This window comes from Mauremys mutica, chromosome 2 (assembly GCF_020497125.1).
Source record: "Mauremys mutica isolate MM-2020 ecotype Southern chromosome 2, ASM2049712v1, whole genome shotgun sequence".
In the NCBI taxonomy this organism is placed as follows: domain Eukaryota; kingdom Metazoa; phylum Chordata; order Testudines; family Geoemydidae; genus Mauremys; species Mauremys mutica.
The window spans coordinates 297692335-297712203 of NC_059073.1; the positions used below are offsets into that span (position 1 = coordinate 297692335).

At 47.3% G+C, this 19869-nt stretch overlaps 1 protein-coding gene across 2 annotated transcripts; it reads right to left on the reverse strand.

Annotated features, from left to right (window-relative positions):
- Positions 1-235: 235 nt before the first annotated feature.
- Positions 236-17689, reverse strand: LOC123363401 (GTPase IMAP family member 4-like). Of its 2 annotated transcripts, none has more exons than XM_045004322.1 (4): positions 17456-17689; positions 16883-17011; positions 2961-3009; positions 236-2212 (listed from the first exon to the last, which is right to left on the reverse strand). In XM_045004322.1, exons 3-4 carry the CDS (start codon positions 2992-2994, stop codon positions 1221-1223), a joined length of 1026 nt encoding a protein of 341 aa, XP_044860257.1. In that variant the 5' UTR covers positions 2995-3009; positions 16883-17011; positions 17456-17689; the 3' UTR covers positions 236-1220. The 2 variants fall into 2 exon arrangements, with proteins under 2 accessions (XP_044860257.1, XP_044860256.1); XM_045004321.1 differs by having other exon boundaries at positions 16883-17063.
- Between the last annotated feature and the right edge of the window lie 2180 nt (positions 17690-19869).

Below are 19869 nucleotides of genomic sequence, written 5' to 3' on the forward strand. Positions count from 1 at the left end.
TTTAACAACCGGTTCCCGCGAACCGGTGGGAACCGGCTGCAGCTCACCACTGGAGCTAGGGGTGTAATTCCCCGTTTGCACAGGCAGACTCATGCTAGCTCTTGTGTGCTAAAAATAGTCATGATTGCATGGGCAGTAGCACAGGCTAGCCACCCCGAGTGCACAGCCTTGAGGTTCAGGCAGGTTTATACTCAGGGAAGCTAGCGTATGCCACTGCTCATGCTGTCATGGCTACAGTGCTATTTTTAGTGTACCAGCTCAGAGCTAGCCTATGTCTGCGCAAGCTGGGAATCGCACCCCAGCTGATAATATAGACATAGCCTCATTCTGAGCCTCTCATGCTGGATGGGCTGTCAAAAAACTCCTTCAGTTCGTGTGGAGTAGTAAAGAAACTCTTTCTCCCATCATACTAAGGAGTGACTTTTGCAGGGTACCACCCATTTGGATTAAGTCCCTTTCTGGTAAGCAAGCATCTATATTTATTCCACTCGGCACTTGCACTAGGTTCTGGTCTAAGCAAACAAATATCTGCTCACCTTGGAATAGTGGTTTACATGTTTATAGTTTTTCCCAGCACAAATTCTCATTCTTGGAATCTTGTATAGGTTATAACTAAAGTCACAGTGTCTTTTCCTTTCTATTCAAATACCTCTTCCTCATTCTCCTTCGTGATTAGAAACTAATGTACAAAAACAGGGTGATAATTCCTTTCCATGCTGTTCTTCACCTGTATGATTCTCAGATCGGGTCTCCTGTTTCTATTTCCCAAATTTTCTGTTTATCTATCAAGGAATCTACAAGACAAATGTTTCTTTATTAGCTTCCTGAAGTGTTCCTGGAGCAGGGGCCCAGCAGTGCATAGCTGCACAGCAGATGCGTACATAGTAATATATATGCCTTTATCATTTATGTATATTGTTTATGTTTGTACTGTCATGTAATTATATTGCACACATTGAATGCATGCATTATAACAGTGATAGCAATTAGCCCTTGGAATACATTATCAAAGCATGTGATAGAGTCACTAGCACAAGTGAGAAGGTATCTTAGCAATTAAGGGCCCATTTCATTCCTTGTGCAGCTCTACTGGCTTCAGTGGAGCTACACCAGGGATTAATTTGGTCCTAAAATGCAGAATGTTGGGGTCCGTAGGTTTAACGAGCAGTGAAACTTCATTTGCGACTTTTATATAACAGGCTTGAGAAGTTAAATGTAGCTCAGTCATCATTAAACCAACCCTTAATTTTTTCAAAAGCAAGTGTAAAAGCACCCAAAACCATTTTCCATATTATATCACTTTCAGCTTCTTCCCTGGCTCCTGCTTGTTTTTCAGCATATTCTCTCTCTTTTTCTCCTAAAAGTCTCAATTTTTGTTGTTGCAAAACCATCTCCTTTTCTGCTACTTCTTTGTGCCACATTATCTTCTTCTTTTCATCATCCCTTATTTTTAATTCTTCCTCGAGTTGTTTTATTTGCTCCTCATAATCACGTTTTATTTTCTCTTTCTCTCTTTCCAGCTGCTCTGCATAGTTTTTCTTCAGCTCCTCTGTTTTCTCTTGAAGCTTCTTCTCAGCATATTTATACATCTCAGTTGTGAGACACGTGCCTCTGTTCTCCTGCACCATCTTATCTACCATCCCCAGCAGCTCATTCACCTGGGCATCCCGTTCTTCTCCAGTTGCTCTGTTGTTGAAAGCACAGTATCGTTTTCCAAATTTTCCTACCAGCTCACAAAGGCCTTGGGCATCAGAGCCTTTTATGAAATCTTCTAATTCAGTATCCTCTAAATCGTCTTTCCGAGTGAATAACAGGATCATGTACCTCATGGACTCAGCTCCAAAAATATCTTGTATTCGTTTGACTGCTTTTTTTTCCTCCGCAGTGTAACGGCTCAGTGGCACCACTAGAACGATAGCATGGGGCCCTGGGGAGGAGGCTACAATACAGCGACTGATCTCCCGACAAGTTTCATCCACTGGTACATGTGTGTCAAAAATGCCAGGAGTATCAACCACCATCACATTCCTCTCATTCCAGATGCTTGTCTCCTTACTGCATTTTGCAGTTACAGACTTTGGTGAGAGTTTGGACTCAAACACTTTCTTGCCAAGGATGGTGTTTCCTGTTGCACTTTTCCCAGCTCCAGTTTTACCTACAAGGATGATTCTCAGTTCTGATTCCCCAGTGTAGCGGCCGAAGTCCCCTGGGGCTGTTGGGAACATGTGTGAGATATTCATGACATTACAAAGAAAACCAAGTAGAGATGGGTTGGTTTGAGGATTTCTGCCTATACAGCTATAGACATTTGAATGTGCAGAGATTAAAACATTTGCACTTTGGATTTGAATGGCACAGTGATTTAGGGCCTGATCCAGCTCCCATTCAAGTCACTCCACACTGGGAATCTTTCCGCTGACTTCACTAAGAGTTGGATCAGGATCTTAGGGCACTAACTTCTCACCTCTGAGAGTTTAACTTCAGGTCTAGTGATCAGTGGTTTACTGGCCTCATGAGAGTCACTAGTGGACATTGGTCCACATCCCAGAAGACCAGGCAGTCTGGGCCAGCTCTACACTTGAGGGAGACAGGATTGGAACAGCAGTGTTCCTGGCGGGTCAGAATGTGGTGCACTGACCATCTGGGTTAGGGAGAGTGGCTTTCAGTGCATGCACTGTCCTTGGCTCTTCAGCCTTTATACTCATTATAAGAAAGTTCCCAACTATAAAATCCCATTTTAAATATTTTTTTGTCACGAGCCCCTGCTACACTGCTGACCTTGTTCCTAGGGGTTCTTACCCTTATTTCGGATATTTGCATCAACACTCAGTGCAGATCATTAATCTCAAAGGGGAACGAGCTCACCTGCAGACAGTAAACCTTTAAATATTTATATTTATATTTATATTAATTAAGGGCAAAGAAGGGAGAGGATAGAGGCCTGATTGTTATTTCCTTACCATCAGTTTGTTCTTTCCGTATCCAGCTTTCCATTTTTACTTGAAATATCTGTTGAAAAACAATTATATTTAAAACCTAGAAGAACCTTTCCACAGAAGAACGTACTACAGATATTCAGATATAAGAGAAACGTCAGCAACCATCTCTGAATACCTTTTTGTCAAATATGAAGTCGCCCCTCTGCCTTTAAACTGGAAAAGATTATGGCCGAAAATTAAATGCAAAAGAAGAGAAATGTGAAAGACACATTTTGAAGACACTTTACTAAAAATTGTGAAGAAAATTTGGACCTGATTTTGACTACTGGCCCCCGCCCCCCAATCCAGACTTAGAAATTTGTTTTGGCCTAATTCAGGGCAAAAGTTTTCAAATCTCAAAAATGTTGTGAAAGGAAATATTCTGAAATATTATTTCAATGTTTTGTAAATGAAATATTTGATTTAAAAAACATTGAAATAATGAATTAAACAAGTTTAAAATAATTCAGATGATAATGTAATAGAAATGTAACATGAAAGTTGGAATGACCTTACGGATATGTACACGCCTATACAACTTAACTCTACCTGCCTTGAAGCAGCAATAGCCACTGGGAATTATCAGCATGCACCCCAGCTGCATTCACTGTGTTAGGTGTAGCTGTACTGAATGGTGGAGGGATTAATTGGAGCAGCTTGGTAGAGACGTGACTGTGATACGAGGAAATCTGGGGATTAGTGTGAGAAGCATCAAAGAGCAGTGACTGTAATATGAAGAAATCTGGTCTGAGCCCCCCAGGTGCATGATCAAAGACAAGGGGAACATGTGCACCTTGAGGACTCCAGTATGCATCATTTCAGCATTGGGTTGTGTAGGTTGTGTCAGTCGTGCCAGTGGTGGTGCATGGAGACTGTCAACAGTGAGGTGGGATATGAGAGTAATCTGTGGGTTTAAGGAAGGGTAAATGAAAGTACAGTAGTGGGTGGAATCCTGTAAGTAACGAGGAAGGGGCTGTAAATGGGGATAAAGGGTGTAAAATGTAACACATGTGGGATCGTTGGTGGGGAACAATCTAAGAGTTTGGATGTAGAATGGACACAGGTAGCTCCTGGTCAGCACAGCTCATCTAAAGACAAGTTTTGCCTTAGCAAAGAGAAGGCTTTTGTCTGTGCTACAGCTGTCAAGAGCCCTAACCCGAGTGAGATGCACCATTTGCAAAGACAGCAGGTGAATATGTGAGCTATGAGCATATTGGGTCATCGCTCAAACATGGCAGGGTTCAAGTTGTGTGGGCTGTATCTTAAATCTGTATTTCCTGGTTTTCAGAGGTTTGAGATTTGCTGTACACAGCATTTTGGAAGGGTAGGAAATACTTTAAAAAGGTTTTTTGTCAGTGAATTTCCTAGTTTTTTTGAAAAGGAAGAGAAATGTTAGGAGTTAGTGGCTATTCAGGCAGTTGTAGCTCTCACATAGATTTGTAGCTGATACACTTCTGGGGATAGCTTATAACTAAAGCAACATGCATTTTAATACAGCCAAATAGAAATGTATTCATCTGGGAATCAAGAAGGTGGGCCAGGCTTACAGGCTGGGGGATTCTATCCTGGGAAGCAGTGACTCTGAAAAGACTTGGGGGTGTTGGTGGATAATTAACTGAACATGAGCTCCCAGCATGATACAGTGGCCAAAAGGGGTAATGCAATGCTAGGATGCATAAACAGGGGAATCTCAAGTAGGAGTAGAGAGATTGTTTCATCTCTGTATTTGGCACTGGTGCAACCACTGCTGGAATACAGTGTCCATTTCTGTTGTCCACAGTTTAAGAAAGATTTTGATAAATTGGGGAGGATTCAGAGAAGAGCCATGAGAATGATTAAAGGATTAGAAAACATGCCCTGTAGTCAGGGGCGGCTCTAGACATTTCGCCGCCCCAAGCAGGGCGGCACGCCGCGGGAGGCGCTCTGCCAGTAGCCGGTCCCACGGCTCTGGTGGACTTCCCACAGAAGTGCCTGCGGAGGATCCGGTGGAGGCGCGGGACCAGTGGACCCTCCGCAGGCACGCCTGCGGGAGGTCCACCAGAGCCGCCTGCCGCCCTCCTGGCGACCAGCAGAGCGCCCCCCACGGCATGCCGCCCCAAGCACGCGCTTGGTGCGCTGGGGTCTGGAGACGCCCCTGCCTGTAGTGATAGACTCGAGGAGCTCAATCAATTTAGCTTAACACAGAGAAGATTAAGGGACAACTTAATTACAGTCTATAAGTACTGACATGGGGAACAAATATTTAATAATGGACTCTTCAATCTAACAGAGAAAGGTATAAAATGAAAGTTGAAGCCAGACAAATTCAGACTGGAAATAAGGCATGAATTTTTAACAGTGAGAGTAATTGATTATAGGTACAATTTGCTATAGTTCAACCAGGAATTATTTTGGGGAGGTTCTATGTCCTATGTGATATGGAAGGTCAGATTAAATTATCATAATGTTTCCTTCTTCATCTTAGACTCTGTGAGTACATATGGTCCACTGGTCTAGATAATACTTAGTCCTGCCATGAGTGCAGGGGACTGGATTAGATGACCTCTTGAAATCTTACGAGTCTATGATAAACAAGACTCCCATACCAATGGGGAGATGGGTCCATGACCACCAATGTCTTCTTCCCCAGAGAAAAAGACCTCTGTGAGGCTTCAGCCCATATTTAAAAGGAAGCTAAGGAAATCCCCCCACAAAAAAAAAACGTAATTAAGGTGAAGTTAAGCCTGAGAGCACATGTGAGTTGTCTGATTATTTCACACTTTTCAGTAATATTGGAAGTGGGGGGAGAGGTATATAAAATGCATAGCTCCTTTCCTTCATTTTGGCTGTAATGGAAAGATACACATGGAAAGAATCTATAATTGGTTTTTACTTCTGTTTATGTTTCAGGGCCTGCAGTATTTCCAATTCCCTAGTCTTCCTCTGACACAGACAAAGGACTACACAAAGAGGTAGGTTTTCAGCAGTTTGGGGAGATTTCCCCATGCCTAGGAGGCAGTATGGGAAAAAGTACAGGGTGCTTGTGGGAGAAGCAGAGACACATGCAGTCAAGTCTGCCACCAGTAGCAGAGTGAAGATGGAGTTCAACAAACTAGTAGTTTATAGGTAGGATGGTTTTAAATTGTGTTGGGAATTAAGGGCAATGAATTTGTGTTTGCTACATTGAGTGGTGGTTGAGCCAGTGGAGAGATGAAAAGTGGTAAAAGTGATGAGATAGAAAGATTATCTTAATAACAGTGTTTTGAATGAACTTCATAAGAACATAAGAACCGCCATACTGGGTGATACCAAAGGTCCATCCAGCCCACTATCCTGTCTTCCAACAGTGGCCAATGCCAGGTGCCCCAGAGTGAGTGAATCTAAGAGCTAATGATCGAGTGATCTCTCCCCTGCCATCCAGCTCCACCCTCTGACAAACAGAGGCTAGGGACACCATTCCTTACCCATCCCGGCTAACAGCCATTAATGGACTTAACCTCCATGAATTTAACTTCATGGGGGCAATGCAGCAGAATTCAAGGACAGGAAAGAGGAGGCTCCAGTAGTCAAGACATGAGATGATGAGGGCCTGAACAAATGCCTTACAAGTTTGGACAGATATAAGAGGCTGAATTTTTGAAATATTATATATGTAGAAACATCAGATTTGGACATGGCCTAGATATGTGGATCCAGAGCAGCGATTTTCAGACTTTTTTTCATTTGTGGACACCTAAAAAAATTTTCAAATGGAGGAGCGGACCCCTTTTGAAATCTTAGACATAGTCTGCAGACCACTGGGAGTCCATGGACCACAGGTTGAAAACCACTGGTCTAGAGAGAGGGTGGGGTCAAAGATGACATCCAGACCATGGGCCTGAGCAATTGGGGGAATGGTGGTTTTATCCATGGTGACTGAGAAACTGGGGAGATGAGGATGCTTGAGATATGGGGGAAGCTCAAACATTCAGTTTTGGCCATGTTGAGCTGGCCATCCACAAAGAGATGTCAGAAAGATATGATGGGATGCAGGATTGGAGGGAGGGTCACAGGTGTTCATCTGAGAAATTGATTTGTGACTCATCTGCATAACTACAGATTCTAAGCCATGTTTGCGCATAGGCAGGAGTGGAGAGTGAATCACAGGTGGCAAATAGGTAGTTGGGATGCCAGGTTGTTGAATCAACCGGGAAGGAGAAGTAGAGTGTTTCAGCTAGGAAGACAGCAGGACTGAATGAAGAGAAAACCCATTTGTAGTGAGGGAAGTTGGCCTGGTCGGTTTCCACCAGAGCTGCTCTGCAGCGTGAGAGCAGGAGCAGAGGAAGTGGATGTGAGGGGTGAGCAAGGACTTGGGGTTGGCAGGTCAGATCTTGCAATCTGGGACAAGAGTCAAGTGTGGAGGAGAGTGAAGTATGGAGAGAGCCAACAACCCTATCAATGGGTGAAAGGGAGGAGGATGCAGGAAGGAGGGGGCTGAGAGCCGATGAGAAACCATTGACATTGATGGACTGGAAGTCATGGAAGGTGGTGATGCTTGAGGGTGAGGGGAAGATGGTTAATACTGAAATAGATGAAAGGGTGGCGAGAATGGGGGAATTCAGTGAGGGAAAGATCGGACACAGTGCAGTGCTTGGTGAAGACCAAGTCAAGTAAATGGCTGTTTTGATGAGTGGTAGAGTTGAATGAGAATTGCAGGTAATGGTAGATTAGCCACTATTCCAATGGGGCCTGGAAGGGGTGGGGAGGGCCCCCCCTTGCTCTGGCCTGGGGTCCCACAAAAGCGTAATCCACCACTGGTTGCAGGCTGAACAAGGAACTGAGAGCTTAGAGATGGGCAGCTTAAGCATGGGGTGGGTCATCAGCATGGAAGCTGTGGTCACTAAGGATGAGTGTGACAGACTGTGTTGATAGGAAGATGTTTTATGTGGAGCCATACCTGTGTATGCCCTTGTGCAGAGGAGGGCACAAAACCCCCAAGGTCTCTGCCAATCTGTCCTGGGGGAAAATTCCTTCCTAACCCCATGTATGGCCATCAGTTAGACTCTGAGCCTGTGAGCAAGAACCAGCCAACTGAACACCTGAGAGAGAGAATGCTCGGTGCCACCTCAGAGTCCTGGCCCATCCTGTCGAGTGACCCATCTCTAGCTGTGGCCATCCCTGATGCTACAGACATAAACCGGAAGGGACCCGCAGGGCTGCTGAGCCCTGCTCCCCACTGTCACAAGCTGCCCCAACACACAACCCCACTCATAAATTTGTCCTGATCTCTCTTAAAACTAATTGTTTGCCTCCACAATTCCATTGGGAGATTGTTCTGGGAGCTCACCCCTCTGATGGTCAGAAACCTCCTAATTCCCATCCTGAATATGTTCACAGCCACTTTATACCCATCTGTTCTTGTGCCGACATTGTCCTTACCTTAACTAACCCTTCCCCCTCCCTGGTGTTTACTCCCTGATGTATTTATAGAGTAGTAAGAACCCCTCTCAGTCTTCTTTTTTCTAGGCTAAACAAGCCAAGCTCTTCCAGTCTCCTCTCATAAGCTAGTTCTCCATTCCCCTGATCCGCCTAGCAGCCCTTCTCTGAGCCTGTTCCAGACTGAATTTATCTTCCTTGAACATGGGTGACCAGAATTGTACCCAGTATTCCAAATAAGGTTTCACCAGTGCTGTACAATGGTATTGGTACTTCTCCATCTCCACTGGAAATGGCTCACCTAGTACATCCGAGGGTCGCATTTGCCTTATTCACAGCCACGTCACATTGGTGGTTGATTGTCATCCTGTGATTGACCCACACACCCAGGTCTCTCTCCTCCATCACTTCCAACTGATAAGCCCCATAGCACCTACAAGCCCCAGTCCTGGCCCAGGTCCCTGCTGTGCTTGGTGCTATAGAAACAGAACTGAAAGACAGTCTCTGCCCCACAGAGCTGACAGTCTAAGGCCTGGTCTACACTAGGCGTTTAAATCGGTTTTAGGAGCCTAAAACCGATTTAACGCCACAGCCGTCCACACTAGGAGGCACCTTATATCGATTTTAATGGCTCTTTAAATCGGTTTCTGTACTCCTGCCCGACGAGAGGAGTAGCGCTAATATCGGTATTAACATATCGGAATAGGGTTAGTGTGGCCGCAATCGACGGTATTGGCCTCCGGGAGCTATCCCACAGTGCACCACTGACCGCTCTGGACAGCATTCTCAACTCGGATGCACTGGCCAGGTAGACAGGAAAAGCCCCGCGAACTTTTGAAATTCATTTCCTGCTTCGACAGCGTGGAGAGCTCATCATCACAGGTGACCACGCACAGCTCATCAGCACAGTTAACAATGCAGTCTCCTGAGAATCGAAAAAGAGCCCCAGCATGGACCGCTCGGGAGGTAATGGATCTGATCGCTATATGGGGAGAGGATTCAGTGCTAACAGAACTGCGTTCCAAAAGACGAAATGAAAAAGTATTTGAAAGAATTTCTAAGGCTATGACGGATAAAGGCCACAGCAGGGACTCCGTGCAGTGCAGAGTGAAAGTTAAGGAGCTCAGACAAGCCTACCAGAAAACCAAAGAAGCAAACGGAAGGTCCGGGGCAGGTCGAAAAACATGCCGCTTCTATGATGACCTGCATGCAATTTTAGGGGGCTGCGCCACAAGTACCCCACCCCTGACCGTGGATTCCGAGGTGGGGGTTGTAATCTCTGCCATGTCAGACGGGGAAGATGAAGAGGAAGAAGAAGAGGAAGACCTCGCAGAGAGCACACAGCACTCCGTGACCCCCAGCAGCCAGGAGCTTTTTATCACCCTGACGGAATTACCCTGCTCCCAGCCCTCACAAGCAACTATTCCAGAGAATGACGCCATGGAAGGGAGCTCTGGTGAGTGTACCTTTGCAAATAGCAAACAGTGTTTTTTAAGCAAGCCTTTTTTAATGATTGATTTGCCCTGAGGACTTGGGACGCATTCGCAGACAGTATAGTTACTTAGAAAAGTTTGTTAACATGTCCGGGGATTGAGAGGAAATCCTCCAGGGACATCTCGATGAAGCGCTCCTGTAGGTACTCCAGAAGCCTTTGCAGAAGGTTTCTGGGCAAGGCATCCTTGTTCCGCCCACCATGGTAGGACACTTTACCATGCCATGCATGTAGCAAGTAATCAGGTATCATTGCGTGGCAAAGCATAGCGGCGTATGGTCCCGGTGACTGCTGGCATTCAAGAAGCATCCGCTCTTTATCTTGTTCTGTTATCCTCAGCAAAGTGATATCGTTCAGGATAACCTGGTTAGAAATCAGGAATTTAAGTAAGGGGGGTGGCCATTTTTCTACTGGGTTCGTGGAATGCAGCAGCTTAAAAAAAACACTTTCCTGCACGTAGCGAAGCGGGGGGAGGGGAGGAGTGAAATGCCGATGATCTTTTCTGTTTGGTCATCGGCGAGGCGATCTTCCCCAAGCTACCGGACAAGCAGTGGGTGGGGGGGAGGGGGAAGGTTGTTGATTAGCAGGGAGCTAGCGTGGTATTAGCCATGCGTTGGGGGGGAGGGGTAAATCACTGAGACAGTGGCTTACCATGGCCGCATGCAAGCTGAATCCTGATGCCTGGACCTGTGTCTGAGATCTGTAACCCAAGAGCTGCAAGCAGGCACTATTAAGATGAAAAATGCGACCTTGTAGGGAAATCACATGTGCTATGTAAGGTGAATAGTGCTTTTCACTGTGAAAGAGTATAACCATTGTTCTGTAAAATGTATCTTTCTAAATATTTATCTCCCTCATGCAGCTGCAAATTTTTCAAGCGTCCCTCCTCCATCCCAAAGGCTAGCACAGATAAGGCGGAGGAAAAAGAAGACGCGAGATGAGATGTTCTCGGATATTATGGAAGTTACACGCAATGAAAGAGGTCATCTGAATGAGTGGAAGGACGTGGTTTCAAATTACAGGAAAGAGGCCAGTGAACGTGAGGACAGGAGGGACAACCGAGATGAGAGGTGGCGGCAGGAAGACCGGCAGGAAAATCAGCGGTTGCGGCAGGAAGATCAGCGGTGGCGGGATGCAACTCTGGGGCTGCTGCGTGATCAAACTGACATGCTCCGGCGTCTTGTGGAGCTTCAGGAACGGCAGCAGGATCACAGAGTGCCGCTGCAGCCCCTGTATAACCACCCTCCCCCCTCACCATGTTCCTTAGCCTCCTCACCCAGACGTGTAAGAACGCGTGGGGGGAGGCTCCGTGCACCCGCCCACTCCACCCCCGTGGACAGCCCAACCAGAAGGATGTCGTTACTCTGAATTTTTTTTTTAATGGCCTTCTCCATCCCTCCTTTCCTCCTCCCAAAGCACACCCTTACTTCTCTCCCTCTTTTTATAATGAATCAATAAAGAATTCATGCTTTTTAAATGAGAGTGACTTTATTTGCATAAGTAAGCTGTACTCGAAGGGGAGGGGGAGTTGCTTACAGGGACTGAGTCAATCAAGGGGGTTGGGTGTTCATCAACAAACACAGCAGTCACACTGTACCCTGGCCATTGATGAAGCTCGTTTTCAAAGCTTCTCTGATGCGCACCGCTTCCTGGTGTGCTCTTCTAATCTCCCTGGTGTCTGGCTGCGCGTAATCAGCGGCCAGGTGATTTGCCTCAGCCTCCCACCCCGCCATAAAGGTCTCCCCCTTACTCTCACAGAGATTGTGGAGAATACAGCAAGCAGCAATAACATAGGGGACATTGGTTTGGCTGAGGTCTGAGCGAGTCAGTAATGTGCGCCAGCGCGCCTTTAAACGGCCAAATGCACATTCCACCACCATTCTGCACTTGCTCAGCCTGTAATTGAACAGATCCTGACCACTGTCCAGGCTGCCTGTGTATGGCTTCATGAGCCATGGCATCAAGGGGTAGGCTGGGTCCCCCAGGATAACGACAGGCATTTCAACATCCCCAACTGTTATTTTCTGGTCTGGGAAGTAAGTCCCTTGCTGCAGCCGTTTAAACAGAGTAGTGCTTCTGAATACGCGAGCGTCATGAACCCTCCCTGGCCATCCCGCGTGGATGTTTGTGAAACGTCCCTTGTGATCCACCAGTGCTTGCAGCACCATTGAAAAGTACCCCTTCCGGTTTACGTACTGGGTGCCCTGGTGCTGCGGTGCCAAGATAGGGATATGGGTTCCATCTATCGCCCCCCCACAGTTAGGGAATCCCATTGCAGCAAAGCCATCCACTATGGCCTGCACGTTTCCCAGAGTCACAACCTTTCGTAGCAGCAGCTTAGTGATTGCTTTGGCTACTTGCATCACAGCAGCCCCCACAGTAGATTTTCCAACTCCAAATTGATTCCCGACTGACCGGTAGCTGTCTGGCGTTGCAAGCTTCCACAGGGCTATCGCCACTCGCTTCTCTACTGTGAGGGCTGCTCTCATCTTGGTATTATGGCGTTTCAGGGCAGGGGCAAGCAAGTCACAAAGTTCCATGAAAGTGCCCTTACGCATGCGAAAGTTTCGCAGCCACTGGGAATCGTCCCACACCTGCAACACAATGCGGTCCCACCAGTCAGTGCTTGTTTCCCGGGCCCAAAATCGGCGTTCAATGGATAGAATCTGCCCCATTACCATCAGGATCTCCAAAGCGCCGGGGCCCGCGGTTTGAGATAATTCTGTGTCCACGTCCTCATCACTGTCATCGCCGCGCTGCCGTATCCGCCTCTTACTCGCCTCGGTTCGAAGGTCCTGGTTCAGCATATACTGCACGAGAGTGCGCGAGGTGTTTAAAACATCCACGATTGCGGTATGGAGCTGAGCAGGGTCCATGCTTGCTGTGCTATGGCGTCTGCACGGTTCACCAAGCAAAAAAGGCGCGAAACGGTTGTCTGCCGCTGTCAGCGAGGGAGGGAGGGGTGAGGCTGTACCCAGAACCACCCGCGAAAATGATTTTTGCCCCATCAGGCACTGGGATCTCAACCCGGAAATGCCAAGGGGCGGGGGAGGCTGCGGGAACTATGGGATAGCTACGGGATAGCTACCCACAGTGCAACGCTTCAGAAATCGACGCTAGCCTCGGACCATGGACGCACACCACCGATTTAATGTGTTTAGTGTGGCCGCGCGCACTCGATTTTATAAAATCTGTTTTACAAAACCGGTTTATGCAAATTCGGAATAGTCCCGTAGTGTAGACGTACCCTAAGTATAAGACAAGAGACAATAGGTGGATACAGACAAATGAACGAGGCAGGGCGAGGAACCAATGAGACAATATTGTCTAAACAGACAGTGCAGACAGAGGGTGAGGGAAGGGGTCTTACACACCAGCAAAATGAACAAAGAGCATGTTTTCCTTGGGGGGGGGGTTAATCTAGGAGGGGGGCAGCTAAGTGTGAAGGGAAGGGGTGAGGGGGAGAGGGGAGAGGGTAGAAGGGGCAGGTGTGAAGCCGAGGTGAAGAGACCATGAGGAAGGACGGGGAGGGCTGAAGCAAACAGTCACTCAGCAAAGGGCAGAGCAAGTCGGAGAAATATTTGTAGGAGGGAATGTCCAGAGGTCTCTGCTTCGGATGCTCCAGTTCCTACCAGCTGGAGTCTCTGGCTGCCAACTCTCTTCTGTATTCCCCAAGGCCACGTGGCAAAGGGAAGGGGAGGCACTACCTGGATCCAAGTGCCCCTCTACCCCAGAGGGAGGGGTGTCTCCTCTGCACACATGAGTCGAGGGGAGTGCTGGGGGCAGGGGTGGCCTCAGCTGAGCACCATTTTATTCCCTCCCCTCCGAGGGCAGGAGCCCATTTACATGGTATCACAAAACCTAACCATTCAAAAACCCTGAGTAAGACAGAAACCCCACAAGATTGGCTTAAGAATCTCAGGATTTTTACAACTAATAAATTTGAGGTTATTTTTAGTTGCCTTCTGGTTTTTGAGCCTTTAGGGTACGATCTCCTCAATTTTCAAGCTTTTCTCTCCAACTCTGAGAGCTAGAAACTTAATAAGAAACTGAGAGTCAGATGTATTCACACGACTCCATGAAGTCATAATAAAATCATAAAAGTTGTCAACACTGCTTAGAATTCAATGTTCAACCTAAAACAAACACAAACAGTAAATAAATAAGGAGACAGGCAAGAAAACAATATAGCACTTTTTAAAGTCTCGTGAAATTTAAGTCAACGTCAGAAGTTTAGGGGGTCCGGCTTGTGATTTTTGAATTCCTCAGTTTTGGCTATATTGACTCTCTACCCACACCCCATTCCTCCTCCTACCTGGAGAGGAAGGGGATGGCAAGCCGGGGAGTTGAGACTTGCTACTGCTCAGCACAGAGGACTCTGCCTGACCCATAGGCTATGTCCACACTTGTGGCAGTGTGTAGCATACAGACACTGCAAGCCCAGCGAGCAGAGAAAGGCTCTGGCAGTAGGGAATGGCTGTGGCAGGGGGAGGCAGCAGGAAAAGTTTCCAGCAGCAGGGAGCTGCCAGAGCTTTTCCCCACTGCCTCCCTGCCGCTGGAGCCCTTCCCTGCGGCGTGTAGCTACACACCTCAGTGAGATGTGTGGACACGGCCTGCTTGTCACAGCGGGGTGTAGCTACATGTGTAGTGCTGTATTTTACATGCTACAGGAAGTGTAGACACAGGTTTTGTCTTTGCTCACACTTGTACTGGAGAGCAGCCAATGTGCAGAGCCTGCTCTGCAGTGCCCAAGGGCGTGTATGGGTATTTGAATGCAGAGTATGTACATTTGATTTGACCGGAGGCGGGGACAACCCATGTGTGCAGAGCACAGTGGATTAGCAGTCCATTACTGTCAGCACTCAGCCACCCAAGAGAAGACACTATACACAGCATGTACTATGTTATTAGAATAGCACTCTCCTGGAGCACCCCTGCTCCCCAGGATAGTACAGTCCTTTTATTCCACCTCCTCAGTGATCCAGGACCATCTTTCTTGAATCAGAAGGGCCCTCAGGCTCCTTTGAAAATCCCACCTGTACTATGCAGAGCCTCCACCTAGTGGCTGGGTGAACAAATAGACACACAGCCCTATGCCTGCTCGGGTATTAATACTGCTCATTCTCTAAAGGAGTCAAGGACCAGCTGGTTGCAAGAAGAAACTAAGGCTTTAGTCAAGAAAAGAGTAGCATGAAGTTAACAGAAGGGGGATAGACAGGAACCAGGGATAAAAGAAAAAAGGCAGGGGAATGAGAGGTATCAGAGGGTTCGCCGTGTTAGTCTGGATCTGTAAAAGCAGCAAAGAATCCTGTGGCACCTTATAGACTAACAGACGTTTTGCAGCATGAATTTTCGTGGGTGAATACCCACTTCATCAGATGCAAGGGGAATGAGAGGGAACCGTATGCAAATGAATAACTGACTCCACAACAGTAGTCAAACCCTCCCTCCTGCAAATATTCATGCCCCCATACAAATAATTAAGTGCAAGCAGAACCCCACAAGAAAAACGCAAAAGAGACAGGTACCACACCCGCGTCTACCCCCAAATCTGAGATGGTCAGTGAGTGCAGTGGAGCTCTCAGAGCTGACCAGAGATTCAAGCTTGCAGTCAGTGCCCAAATACCTGTAGCAGGCATGACTGGCATGTGCCTGTTCTTGGTGCCCATCCTCATCTCCATATTAACATTCCCCTATCTGGGTGTCTGGATTCCCTTAAACCACCCATCCTGCTCAACAGCCTTTTACCTGCACCTCTTTGTGCAACACACCAAACCTCTGCTGAATCCAGCCCATTATTGGAGGACTGGTGAAGAGCAGTGAGGAGAGAAATAATACAAAGGGATCCAGAGAGATTCTAACAGAAAATGAGAAATGAGACTCATCTTGAGAAAAGCAGTTAATGCATCTGTGGAAAATAATCCAAACTACAGACTGAGTGGAAGGGAGAAACTTGGGAAACATTCTACTAAAAGAAACATAGGGGTGGGAACTACAGGGGGGAGAAAGGCCAGGTGTTTTGGGGGAGCTGCAGATACAAAGGCATCACATGAGAGAACAAGGAAAAAACAGCCCTAATATATGGCTCTGTTGATACTGCACCATCAATATTGCATTTAATTCTGGGCACCACCTTTCCAAAGAGCTATTGACAAAATGAAGAGAGTGCACAGAAGAGGAAAAATTATCCGAGGGCTGAAGAGATTGGGGAAGATTAAAAGAGCTACATATGTATGGCTAAGCTACATCACAGCTAAGGGCAGAAAATAACTGTCTAGCACTATCTAAGTGTTTTAACACCAAGAAGGGAGAAACATTATTTATGGTGATACAAGAGGGTATAACAGGAGTAACAGAATAAAGCTACACCAAGAGAAAACTAAGGTTGAACATGAAGAAAAATTTCCTGAGTGTGAGATGTGTTTTACTAGACTGCAAACTATTCTCCTCAAGGGGAGAGATGGGAACCCTGCCACTTGGGACATTTAAAACTAGACTGAAAATTTTCCTTTAAATATCCTTTCTGGAACAACTCTGCATTCATGGGGAGATAGAGTGGGTGATCCACGAGGCCTTTTCCATCTCTAACGTCTATGACTTTACAAATGGAGGGGTTTAAATCACCCTGAAGCATGCCTGAACACTGGACACCTGCAGACTCTGAGGGCCAGGATGGTTCCTGTCTTTATGTGAAGGTTACTAGCATATGGTCTGATATAACACACACATGCAAAACCCACATTAACTGTAGTTACAATCAGGTTAGGAGACATCAGAATCTAATCTGGTCTAGAAAAGATTTTGAAACCTGCTATAGAAAAGCTGTCATCTCCCTGCCTATCACTGTGCCTGCAGCAGGCGTGGTAGAGCTACCTTCTCTGCTGGCTAAACATATAGAGAAATAGCCTGTTTCTTGGGTTTTCTCCCTCTGACTCCAGCATTTTCACAAACCTTTTCCCTTTAAACATATCACTGGAGTTTAAAACAAATTTGCTTTCCCCCATAGACATACACAAACCTGTGTGCTGCTTTCTCCACCTGAGGAACAACAATGTCTCTTCCTGCAGATCTAGCCAACTTCTCCACTGTTCTTCCAAGCTGCAGCTGCTGTTGTTTTACCAGGGAAGAGGATGTTCTCTTTTGGCCTCTGTTGAATAAGCTCAGCCAGAGAAAAAGTTCAGTTTCACTATGAGTATGTGCTGGGGGTGAGGAGAAAGGAGGAGGGGTTAGTAATCACCCAATTGCCTTTGCCAAAAAGCCTCTCAGAGTTTTACAAACACTGAAGGATGTTCCCCTGTTTCAGAGAGGAAGAAAGCATCCCATAAGCATTCAAGAAATGATCCCACTGTCCAATCGAGTCCTCAGTCCCACTGTCAGCGGATAGATCAGGAAAATCATTATTTTTATAAAGATCATCCATCATCTTTAGCCCAGCAGCTCCAAACCACTGACCCACTTCTCAGTACCACTGTTTCTGGCACTTAGTACTCTAGGTTCTCCGCACCCTATGCCTGACCTTAAGGGTGGACCTCTGTGTTTAGCCCCAGGGCACCCCCACTGCCACTTGCTATTCCAAGCTGTGTGCTCTAACCTGCCAGAGAGCTCAGGTTTCTCCAAACTCGAGCACCCTGATCTTGAGCAGCCAAATCTCAATGGCAGGTTGGAGCACAAACATGAGAATGGGAAGCAGTCGGCACTGGCTAGGACAGCCATATATCACGGAAAGCATTCGACTTCAGCTGCCAGTCACTGGAGCTCATTCTGCCTTTGTCTACTAGATCAAAGGTCCACCTGAGAAGGGTCCCTCCTGCCCACAGCAGCAGCAACAGCTGAGGCAAGGGTCCCTCACTCCCCTTCCCTGGGGAACAGGCCAGCAGGTCCCCCCAAGGAGCTGCAGCAGGAGCAGCAGCAACCAGGGGGTCCACCAGGTAGCAGAGAAAGCGGGAGGGGTCTGGTCCAGACAAAGAAGTAGCTGGAGCTGAAGCAGCAAAAGCCCAGGGCCTAGAAGCCATAGCAGCCCTCCAGGCCAGAGGGCTACAGGAGGGTGGTGTGGAAGGCACTGGATGAATAGTTTCCTGTTCCCTGGGTGACCAGAGCAGGGGTTGCTCTAGAGCAGTCAGGAACCTGCTAGAACCAATTAAGGCAGACAGGCTGATGAGATACCTGGAGCCAATTAGGAACTTAGCAGAACCAATTAAGGCAGGCAAGCTAATCAGGACACCTGACTTAATGTAATGCACCTGGCTAGGGACAGCTCCAGCCCCAGCTCCCCCTACTCTGCCTCAGCTCTAGCTCCCCCTGCCTCAGTGCTGCTGTTCTGCCTCCAGCTCTTAGGCTTCTTTTCTGGCCCCTCTGGCTCTGGCACAGCTCTGCTCCCCAGCTCAGCTCAGGCCCCTGCTTTCTCCTTAGCTTAGCCCTGCTCTGTCTGACCCAGGCAATTCCAGCTCACACGAAAGACTGGATCCACCCTGGCCTCTGGAATTCCTGATTAGCCTGCCTGCCCTGTCAGGCTGACCTGGGGAGTTGGCCTCTCCCTATTGCCCCTGGGGACTGTCAGTCTCAGGGTCCTGATTTCCCATCCACCCTTCCCCTTTTAGTGCTGGGAGCTAGCAAAAAAAACACCACCACTGAGTGTTAGTAAGGGGACAACAGCCCCTTTACATTAAAAAGGACCTCCTGTCAGTCAGTGAGGGGTGTGCAAGGAGCTGAGAGTGAGAGGGTGTGCTGCTGGAGGACTGAGGAGTACAGTCGCTATCTGGCATCAGGAGGAAGGTCCTGTGGTGAGTATAAAGAAGGTGCTGGGAGGCGGCTATGGGGAAGTAGCCCAGGGAATTGGAACTGTCACACTGCTAGTACAGGAGATGTTGTAGACAGCTGCTATCCCCGGGTCCCTGGGCTGGAACCTGGAGTAGAGGGCAGGCCTGGGTTCCCCCCATCTCCACCCCCCGCCCAACTCCTTACTTTACACAAGGGGAGTTGACCTCGACTGTGAGTCACATCAGATGCAGAAGGTCTTTGGTCTGTCCCTGATCCACTGCGCGGTTTGTTCTCCTCCTTTCCCCTATGCTGGCCAGTGATGAGGTTAGCTGAGGAAATGGCAGGTTTGAGCCACTAGCAAAAGTGGCCCAACTAAGGGCTGCCATGGACCTCTGAGGCGAACAAATGTGCCGGAAAGCGCAGGGCCCTCCAAGGCAGAGGAGGAACTTTGTCACATTCCCCAGATGAAGTTATTCTTTCTTGTGGCTTGTGCTGCGGGTAGCTGCCCCTATGCTGTCTTCTCAGCCTCTTTATAACTGGTATTTACCTCCGATACAAATGTACTGACATTGTCTCTGGCTTACAAAGCTGGACCTAGGCAGACGGGCAAACTCACACTCCTTTGTGTAGAATAAACCTCTTTATTAGCTTGGTCTAGAGATGTTTTACTAATGTATTTCCAGCATATAAACATAATTCTCTATATCACACAATGATATTCATTACCAGCATGACAACAGTTTGGTCTGATATCATGCAAGATACTCTTTGGATAAATATTATGACACTAGTGAGTGTTATGTGCAGTGAGTTTGTCAGGCCTGGTAAGGTTTGTAGTTACAGGCAGTGAACCGTTTGCCAGTGGGCATTGAGAGGCTTGTAGGGTCACACCCTCCTTTAATTTTGTATTAATTAAGTCCAGTATCAGCCACTCCATTATCTTGCCTAGGATCAATGTCAGACTGACAGGCCTATAATTACCTGGGTCATCCTGTTGATCCATTTTAAACATTGCCACAACATGAGCTTTCTTCCAGTCTTCTGGAATTTCTCCAGTGTTCCAAGACTTATTAAAAATCAACATTAATAATCCAGTGAGCTCCTCAGCCAGTTCTCTTAAATCTCTAGGAGGCAAGTTATCTGGCCATGCTGATTTTAAAAGGTCTAACTTTAATAGGGACTGTTTTAGCATCCTCCTCTGTTACTAACAGAATGGAAAGTATTGCATCATCATATGATATGACTATA